This window comes from Orycteropus afer, unplaced genomic scaffold (genome assembly GCF_000298275.1).
Source record: "Orycteropus afer afer isolate SDZICR_OR568_19922 unplaced genomic scaffold, OryAfe1.0 scaffold01221, whole genome shotgun sequence".
In the NCBI taxonomy this organism is placed as follows: Eukaryota; Metazoa; Chordata; class Mammalia; order Tubulidentata; family Orycteropodidae; genus Orycteropus; species Orycteropus afer.
In genome coordinates this window covers 18,632-29,471 of record NW_006922808.1, presented here as the reverse complement: position 1 = coordinate 29,471, position 10,840 = coordinate 18,632, and the positions used below count along the sequence as shown (strand labels likewise).

The 10,840-nt window shown below is 36.0% G+C and overlaps 1 protein-coding gene across 1 annotated transcript; it reads right to left on the bottom strand.

The window, feature by feature from the left end:
• Nucleotides 1-7,980: 7,980 nt before the first annotated feature.
• Nucleotides 7,981-8,961, bottom strand: LOC103213040 (olfactory receptor 2A12-like). Its single transcript, XM_007958938.2, has one exon. It carries the CDS (start codon nucleotides 8,947-8,949, stop codon nucleotides 7,981-7,983), a length of 969 nt encoding a protein of 322 aa, XP_007957129.2. The 5' UTR covers nucleotides 8,950-8,961.
• Between the last annotated feature and the right edge of the window lie 1,879 nt (nucleotides 8,962-10,840).

Below are 10,840 nucleotides of genomic sequence, written 5' to 3'. Positions count from 1 at the left end.
CTCACTTTCAGCAAGCAAAGTTGTATCGTCTGCATATCTCAGGTTGTTAATGATTCTTCCTCCAATCCTGATACCACGTTTTTCTTCATATAGTAAGTGGTGTTAGGACCTAAGAATTAACCTGAAAATCACCCCTGCTAGCCAGGAGCTACACAGAGGACTACACTGGTGGCTGGTGAATAAAAGGGAAAGCAGGGAAGAGGGAGAGGGGCTGAGCTGTGGATTTTTAGCTGTCTGGAGGGCACAGCCATTTTGAATGTTTATAAGTGGTACAATCATTTTGGATATTTAAAGCAACAGCATTCTCTCATTCTAGGAACCTATGAATAGGCTCCACTTGCCAGGAACTGTATTCCCTTGTTACTCTTGATCAATATTCCTCTTGTTACTCTTTTATACCCCATTCCTTCTTGGTGAATGGTGGTGCGGTAATCCCTCCTTCCAACAAATTTCTGGGCAAGCAAGAATTCTATCCCAGTCTGTGGGCTCTGAGGGATCATGGGTGCCCTGCCTTGTCCAGACTTTTTTTTCCCTTTTTAGTTTGTTTGTTTTTGTCTGTTTTAAAGTTATTAATAGTATTATTTATTTTCTTTTTTTGGCTTTTTTATTATTATCTTTTCTTTGTCTCTTCCCAGGTTTCAGTTTTTGGCTTTTTCTCTCTTCCCTGTTTCTGGTTCCTATTTTTTTTTTTCTCTTTCTAGTGGTTCACCCCATGCCTTGTTTTACTTTTTGCATTTTTCCTATTTTTTTCTTCATTATTCTCCTACTCAACCTATTTTCTCTTATTCCATTCTCACCAAATATTGCAGTTTTCTTCCCCTCTTTTTCCATTCATATTTTTTTAGCTTTTTAAAGTATTTTTTAAAATATTTTCTCTCATTGTTTTTCCTCTTTTTATTTTTTTCCTTTTATCTTTCTAGTGATTATTCCTGTGTGTTTACACAATATGTGTTTTTTTTTTTCCTCTTGATTTTACTTTTTTGTTGTTTTTGTTGTTTTGATTATTGTTTTTGTCTAACTGAATGGGAGACAACAACTGTGCCCATATGACCCTACCATACCTGCACCTCCTGCAGCTCCACTTACTGAGATATGGTCACTACTTTTTTCTGCACCAACTGGGCAATGATACACAATCACCAATAAAAGCCTGACTCACCCTTAGCTGCTCTTCAGTAATAGTAAACAGACATCTGTGCAACCACTCTCATTCTCCATCACACCCACCAAGAGGTAAGTGGTGAATGCCTAAGTGTTGCCAACTAGTGAATAGAGGAACACAGTACCCTGTTTACTCAGATATATCAAAAAAGAAAATGAAAATGTTGGGTGAATCACTCCAACATGCAATCACCAATTAAATGTAATTACAACAAAGTCACAATATCTCAGAGAAAATAGACCACTGTGGTCTACACAAAGAAGAAAGCAAACCAGGAGAAACAAGGGACCAGGATACAGAGCCAGAACACATCCCTGAAGAAGCAGCAGCATTGAAACTCCCTGATAAGGAATTCAAAAGAATTATATTTAGGTACCTTCAATGGATTGAGAGACAGATCAAGGAAAACACTGAAAAAAGTAAGGAAAACACATACAAAATCCTAGAACAATTTCAGAAGACAATACAAGAACAAAATTACAAAATCAATGAAAAATTGAAAATGATACAACATCCACAGATAGAAATCCTAGAAGATTAATACTAAATTTTCAGAAATAGATAACACATTGTAAGCGTAAAGGAGTAGAATGAAATCAATGGAAGACAGAATTAATGAGATTGAAGACAGATACCTGAATACTTCTTTGGAAAGGGAGTAATAGGAAAAAAAAAAATCAAACAAAATGAATAAAGCCTAAGATTCATGTGGGATATTGTCAAAAGTAATAACCTACATGTAATCAGAATTCCAGAACAGGAGAAAAAGAAAACCACTGAGAATATTGTCCAAGATAGGTTGAAAAAGAACTTCCCTGACATGATGAAAGATAAGAATATATCCATTCAGGAAGTCCAATGAACCCCAAAATGATAGACCCCACCCAAAAAATCACCAAGACATATCATCATCAATCTCACCAAAACCAAAGACAAAGAAAGAACCTTGAAAACAGTACAGGAAAGAGAAAAGTTTACCTACAAAGGGAAACCAATAAGAATAAGCCCTGATTTCTCAGGAGAAACCATGCAGGTGAGAAGGAAATGGGATGGTATATATAAAACCCTGAAAAAGAAAAATTTCCAACCAGAATTATATACTGAACAAAACTGTTCCTTAAATATGATGGTTAAATTGGGAGATTTCCAGATAAGCAGAAATTAAGGGAGTTTGTTAAAACTAGGCCCACTTTGCAAGAGATACTAAAGGGAGTCCTTTGAACAAAGAAGCAATAACATCACACAACAACTGACCATTAATACACATGATAACATAATCCAGAAACCAACCCAGTTATGGAAGTATACAAAGTAATATAAGCCTACAAGTTTGTAAGCAGGGAACAAGAGACATCAATTGGCAAATGAGGACAACTAAAAACCAAAAAGAGGGAAAAAATAGTGTAGTTACAGAACTTCTAAATGGTGAGTAAGTCAACAGAGTTGAAAGATAGAGTGGACTGTCCTAAACTTGGGAAAGAAAATTATAAATCACAGGGTAAATTCAAAGAATAATGATAAACTTTCATATGACAATAAAAAAAGAGGACAAACACAAATATTTAGCAAATATTAAAACAACAGCAATGAAGAAAATGATTACATGATTCATAAATAAAATGACCTCAGCACAGAAAATTATATGGAACAAGGAAACCAGGAACACCATGAAAAAACACATAACAAAATGACAGGAACCAATTCATACTTGTTGATAATTACATTGAATGCTAATGGATTAAATACACCACTCAAGACACAGAGTTGCAGACTGGATAAGAAAACATAACCCATCAATATATTTTCTACAAGACACACACCTTAGAGACAAAAACAAAAATAGACTAAAAATCAAAAGACTGGAAGATATATCAAACAAAGGGCAACTGAAAAAGAGTAGGAGTAGAATGTTAATTTCTGATAAATTCAATTTAAGACAAAAAACACCTTAAGAGACAAGGAAAAACATTATATAATGATTAAAAGATTAATAGAACAAGAAGATATAAAAAATAAATCTCTAAAGACCCAAAATAGATAAATCAGACTTTAACAGAATTGAAAAGACAAATAGAAAAAAAAAACCTCACTGTGGTAGACTCTGATCTGACTCACAGTTACCCCTCCCTGGGTTTTCGAGGCAGTATCACTGCGGAAGGAGATTTGCCCATCCTTCCTTTGGAGAAGTGGCTGCTGGGTCTGAACCCCAGCCTTCTGGTTAGCACTCAAATCTTTAGTTTACCACTTTCAAGAAATCAGAGGTCATATTGTACTTGGCAAGTCTGTGGCAAAATACCTCTTTAAAGAACAAAGAAACCACTTGAAGACAAAGGTATGGCTGACTCAAGACATAGTATTTTCAATAGCCTCATAGGCATGTGAAAGCTGGACAATGAATAAGGAAGACCACAGAAGAAAGCATGCCTTTGACTTGTGTTGGTGAAGAATACTGAAAATACCAAGGACTGCCAGAGGAACCAACAAATCTGTCTTGGAAGAGGTACAATTGGAAAGCTCCTTAGAAGTGAAATGGACAGGTTTCATCTCATGTCCTTTGGTCACGTGGTCAGAAGGGACCATTCCCTGGGGAAGGGTATCATGCTTGGTAAAGTGAAGGGTGGTTGAAAAAAGGGAAGACCCTGGAGGAGATAAATTGACACCTTGGCTGCAATGATGACTCAATCATAGCAAGGAATGTGATGATGGTGCAGGACCAGGCAGTGTTTCGTTTTGTTGTACATAAGGTCGCTGTGACTTCGAACTGACTCAACAGCACCTAACAACAGCAACACCCTTTTTGATGTGAGTTAATCACTCAAATACTAATAAAAATTTCACTGTTTGAACCTATCTAGAGGCTCCTCAGAAGACAGGCCTATCAACCTTTTTCCAAAAATTTATTGCCATGTATACCCTACAGGGCAGCTCTACTCTGCACACATGAGGTTGCCATTAATCAGAGTTACCTTAATGGCAACTAAAAACATCTTCTTGTAAAGTTGATAACACATATGCATGTTGTTAGCTGCCTGTTGAGTTGAACCCCTGACTCATGGCAATCCCAAGTGTTATAGGATTTTCTTGGTTGTAATCTTTACAGAAGCAATTGATAAGAATTTTATCCAATTGTGCTGCTAGGTGTGTTCTAACTACCAGCCTTTACATTAGCTGTGCACTGCAAACTACTTGTGCTACCCAAGCTCCTTTATATATGTGTATATAATATTATAATCTTGGTTGCCAAACTTGAAAAATTTTAAGTCCTCTCTCGTCTCTAAATTGTCAATAGTGCTTCCTTTTATCATCTACAGTCTCCTACTTCGGGAAATAAACTATGTGGTTACCCTGTATATGAGTCAATAAATTACAGTCTTTGAACTGCCAATCTTCTTGTTAGCAGTCAAATGCCTTAGGCATTGTGCCACCTGAGCTCCTTAAATGACTTACTAAGGTTAATAATTTATTGAACTCACTTATCTCTGTCTTCCCTTGTTTTATCAGTGTTCTGCATGGGTGGTATTAATTCCTAGCAGTCATGGAACTGAGAAACAATCTCTTAAAGCAAGGATGTGTGCATGTGTATGAAAGTATATATGCATATATTCATGTGTGTTGTTGTGGAACTATTCAAAGGAGTCAGGGTCACTCTTATGGAAAGCTACCCTCAGTATCCAACAGGAAATGCACTGAACCTCACAAGAATACACTTCAGTCTCCAACTCAAGCCTCACTTCATTATCAGTTTTTGATCCCAGAGGAGAACTTGCTCATTAAAAGTTAGAGTCTTAACAGTAAATCTCCAGAGCTTTCCCAGAAGTGGAAAGAATGGGTCTTTAGAACAGTTGATCTTCTATCAGAATCTTTAGTTAGTTAGCTGCTTTTCTATATCCCATGGTATGAGATTTTCCACAATAGCCAGAAACTTATGGACAAGAAGTATCTTGCAAAGCAGAACAAAACTACCTGACTACTACATAAAGATAAGCACATTTCAATAACCTTGGTGTAAGAAATATCGACATCAATACTGCAGCTGGAGTAATAAAATATTTAATACATATCGCAATGGTTTAGGGAATCAAAAACACTGAAAATTCAGAGTTCTGGGAATTAAAAGAAGGCTTTATTGTTTAAACTTATTACAACTTTATATTCATAGAACTTACTTTTTAACTCTCTAAATAAGCATATGAAAATTTGTCTTTCATTTTCAAATAAAAATTTAAAGAACAAACTCACTGCCATCTAGTTGACTCCGACTCGTAGAGACACCCACTGGGTTTCTGAGGCAGGAAATCTTTACAGAAATAGATTGTCTCATCTTTCTTTTGTAGAATGTCTGGTGGGTTTGAACCACCAACCTCTGGTTAGCAGTCAAACACTTTAGACACTACATCACCAGAGCTCCTTAAATAAAAATTATAACATGGAAAATGAGTCTTAAATAACTTTCATATTAGTGTTAAGTGTTCTAACCTTAAATTGGTGTGTGTTTTTCAAAAATAAACAGTTTCTATATTGGTGTAAAATGAAAGTCATATAATATTGAGAAAATTAATGTGTAAATTATATATGTGATATCTTATTCAAAAACAGTAAGATGAAAACACATCACCGATGAAATATAATTTAAATACGCAGAAAATCATGATATTCAATTCAATAAATAAAGAATGTACAAAGTGCTTGGCATTAGGGTTATGGGTAATAGAAAAATACTAAGCCCTTAACATGAGTATTAATAATAACACAAAAACACAGACATACCTTGAGAATATTGTAGAGTTTAACTAAGACTCATTAAACTTCTTTCAAACTGAATTTTTGGTGTCCACTCCCCCATCACCTTGCACCTCCATTTGAAATTTTCCTTTTGACTTATTCATCTGGTAAATTTTCTTTCTTCATGCTGTGTTATGGTCAGGTACCTTAGAGTCAGAGACAGACTCGTGGTCACTCTGTTCACAATGGAATGAATTGCTTCTGGCTCCTGTGTAATCCCTACTATATATTGAGGATCAGACTGTATTATTGATAGACATTTTGTTGGCTGATTTTTGGAAGCAGACCACCAGGCCTTAGTCTGTCTTACTCTGGAAGATTCTCTGAATCTGTTTAGCATCATAACAACACACAAGCCACCACCAACAGATTTGTGGTAGCCCTGGTGGTGTAGTGCCTATGGCATTTGACTGCTAACCAGAAGGCTGGCGGTTCAAACCCATCAACCACTCCTTGCAGAGAAGATTGGGCAGTCTACTTCCATAATGATACCACCTAGGAAACCCAAGGAGGGGTCACTATGAGTCAGAAAATGACTCAACAACAGTGAGTTTTTTTTTTTTTTTTTTGAGTACATGATTTGTAGTAGCTGTACTTGGTGTATTAGTTGTAATCAAATCTGAGTCTACCACATGGAAGGTGAGAATTCTTCCACTGAACTAACAATGCCCTCTCTTTCCTTATATCTCCACTTAAATAGTTGCCTAAAAAGAGGGCTTTCCTGGTGACCCTGCCCTTCACTGGGGTTCTCTTCCTCTGCATAGCAGTTATGAGTTAGCATGATATGCTTTCCCTTGAATTGGATTATGAGGCATTCAGCAATGAAGTCAATGTTTGGTCCAAACAATTTATTCCATGGTGGCCAAAAAACATGTGGGGAGTTAACAGAATAAAGGTGCAATAAAACAAGTGAAAACTTTAAGTCCTTGATCAAAGAAAGGAGAATACCCAACAAAACGAGAAGAATCATGTTTTAGAAAAAGACATCATGGAGAAGGTGAAATTGAGTTGAGGATTGAAGTACTTATATCAAGAATGTTTCTATTAGTTGAGCAATGTACTGATATGAGGGAAAGCTGGTGGTCCAAACCCACCAGCCAGTCCTCGGAAGGAATATTGGGCAATCTATTTCTGTCGTGATACTGCCTCAGAGCTGGATTTGACTGGACGGCAGTGAGTTTGTTTTTTTTGGTTAAATTATAAAAGGGAGCTCTGATGGTGTAGTGCCTAAGGCTTTTGACTGCTAACCAGAAGGCTGAAGGTTCAAATCCACCAGCCACTCCTTGGAAGGAAGATATGGCAATCTACTTCCTTAGAGATACCAACTCAGAAACTCAAGGAGAGATCACTATGAGTCTAATTGACTTGAAAGAAGTGAGTTTTTTTTTTGGGGGGGAATTATAAAAAAGATTCCCCATTATTAGTGAAACAGGTATTTTTAATTAGACACAGATTAATGTAGAGTATCCAAGGAGGATGCTATGTCATGTAATCAGTGAGGAAAAAAAAAAAAAAAGAGCATAAATATTATAAGGGAAATGAGTAATGAAATATGGATTTGGAAAACCTGGTTTGAAATTCAATTCAGCTTTCTTTACCATATACAGTTTACTTGTTTTAAAATTAAATTATCAATAAAATCCAAAACCTCCACTGCTGTAGACTTAATTTTCATTCCTAGCAACCTATAGGACAGAGTAGAACTGCCCCATATAGTTTTCAAGGCTGTAAATCTTTGTGGAAACAGACTGCCACATCTTTCTACCATGGAGCAACATATAGGGTCAAGAGTGCTTTAATTATTTTGCCACCAGGGCTCCTAAATTATGGATAAACAGAAATATTCAATACAAAACATAGCATACATTAATATCAGTCCTTATAAGGTGGGTCAGAGTAGAGTCTTATCTGATGAGAACAATGCAATATATTGGTAATAATTTTGGCATACAGCAACATGGTTTGTAGCTCATTTAGTTATTTTATTACTAGCATTAAACAATTTACTGTGATATTCAAATGCTCTCTATGGCATCTCAAGGTAATGTAGTTTGCCTATGGAATGCTTTCCACCTCTCTAAGGTTCTTCTCACAGCTCCTTGCACCTTCTTGTTTCTTAGGCTATAGATTAGAGGGTTCAAAGCAGGATTGATGACTGCATAGAACAAAGAAATCAATTTATCACCCTTAGCTGAATACAGAGATTTGGGCCTCATATACATGAACATCCCTGTCCCATAATAAATGGTCACCACAGTCAGATGGGAGCTGCAGGTAGAGTAAGCTTTTTTCCTACTCTCAGCAGTGTGCATACTCATCACAGAAACCAGGATGCACAGGTAAGAAAGGACAATAAGGAGGAAAGGAAGCAAGAGGGTACCAGAAGCTCCTATTATCATGAGAGTCTCCTGCAGAGATGTGTCATCACAAATCATATTAAGCAAAACAGGTACTTCACAAAAAATATGGTCAATAATGTAAGGGCCACAGATGGGAACTGTGGTGAAGTAGAGCGGCACCACCGAGGCAAAAAAGCTGATGGCCCAGGCTCCACCAGCCAGCTGCATGCACACAGACCAGTTCATTATGATCAGGTATCGCAGAGGGTAACAAATGGCCACATAGCGGTCCAGAGCCATTATTGCCAAAATAATGCACTCAGCTGCTCCCATTAGCAGGGAGATGTAAGTCTGGGCAAGGCAGAACTCATAAGAGATAACTTTCTTGGAAGCCAGAAGATTGAAGAGCATTTTGGGGACCACAGCTGTAGTGTAAAATATGTTGAGAAAGGCCAAGTGGCAGAGGAAAAAATACATTGGTGTCTGAAGACAGGAGTCAATTACCACCAAAATGAAAATTACTGTGTTTCCAAAGAGATTCACCAGGTAGATCAGAGAGAAGAGGAAGAAGAGGGGTGTCTCAGCCTGGGGATAATTGGAAAATCCCACCAGGACCAGCTCTGTGATGGTGCTGGAATTTTCTTGAGTCATCTTGGTGGCTGACATTAAATTGCTGATGTGGAGAGAGGTAAAAAAACCTCTTTGAAGACACACAAACATGATGAAATATGAAATACACATTAATTCTTTAATATCATCAAATATAATTCAGGATACTTGTCAAACTAAATTACATTTTTTAAACAATTTATATTCATTCATACAGAAGTTTGACTTTCACATATTACAATAATACAAGTTCATATTCTAATTCCAAAAGATTCCATGCACATACACACACAGAGAAGTGCACATACACACACACAGAAGTGCACACACAGAGAGCAGATAAAATATTTTATATTGTTCTTGCACAACTTTTGCTAAAGTGTAAATTGCAAGTCTTTGAGAAGGTATAGTGATTTGGGTTTTAACAACATGTTTACCTGTTTGAAGACTAATAATAGAGCACCTTGGAACTTGTTTAAGATAATTGTGATACTGAACCATGAAACAACAATTTTTAGAAATTTGGTATAAAGCCAGAGCTCTTTAGTGAGTACAGTAAATCCAAATAGTGGCAGATGTGGAAGTAGAATTGGGAAAGTCTTACCTCTGTTACATGTTTACAATGTACACATGACCCATTTAGAGGTGTACATTTATTGACTTGTTTTCAGGCAAACATTTTATATTCCAAGGAAAATTCAGGTACATATTAGTGTACACTCATATTTGATACAATTTTACCAGCAAGAAATAAACATTATATGTTCTAGTATGAGGAATAACTGAGCCACTCCACTTACTTTAATCTTTATCACTTCATATTTTTAAAGAATCACATCTCAGACTGGAATAAAAATTATATCTCAATAAGTTTATCTAGACTCTTAAATAATGTCTAAAATTGATACTTTTCTTTTATCCTTTAATAAATCCATTGCCCTCTCTCCTCAGAGCTGTGCATATTTAAATCATATTGTTGCACTACCACACACTCACACACTCACTATGTTTCAGCCTATGCTCTCTTGGTCCATCTAAATATTTTCATTTGAGATATGGAAAAGTTATATATTGTTCAATAATAATAACAGAAAAACTAAAAGAAGCATTGAGAAACATTGAACCTGAAAAATAATGGAAGCAATACGGATGATATAATAATGAATCTAACAGTTTTAACAGTCTGAGACTATTACAAATACCTTGTTGTTGTTGTTGTTATTTGCCGTCGAGTCGGACCCGACTCACAGCGACCCCTCCTTGAGTTTCCAAGGCAGTATCAGTACGGAAGTAGATTGCCCAACCTCCTTTCTGAGACAAATACCTTATTTGAATTAATTCTTTTAGTTTACATAATAGCTCTATGAGATAGTTTCTATTTTTATACCAATTTTACAATTATAACAGAAAAAACAAGTAAATAAATAAAAATAAATAAACGGATAATGAATAAAATAAAAATACATAAGGAGTATAATCCATTACCAAGGATGTACAACCAGTTAGTGATGGAGCAAGGATTTAAAGGAATGCATAATGGCTCTGATTCATAATCTTAACCCACAGGTTTTTTGATTCTCAGAAACTCTCACTCTTCAGATTAACAGTGAATACTACAGCAGAATAACTACATTATCATTGTTTTCTCTTCTGTTGCAATACTCTTTAACACTTACATTCTTTAGTATCTTTATATTCCTTAGCACTCTGTTGACAAAAAGAAACAGTAAAATTTCTAGAAATGGTATTATCATACAATGTTTGGTTCAACAGCAGCTGTAAAGGTATATTTCCCAGAAAGAACTAGAAATAATAATAATTGCTTGTGGTCTTACCTTTGAGAAAGGAAGAAATCTGAGAAGGACTTTTCCAAAATATGGAAAGAAAATTGTGATGTGGATATTGTAGCCTTTCCTGCTTGCTAATTAAAGACATTGCCCAAAGATGA

What these genes read in the sequence shown, in the direction of transcription:
- LOC103213040 (XM_007958938.2), bottom strand. Translation starts at nt 8,949, where the DNA reads ATGTCAGCCACCAAGATGACTCAAGAAAATTCCAGCACCATCACAGAG.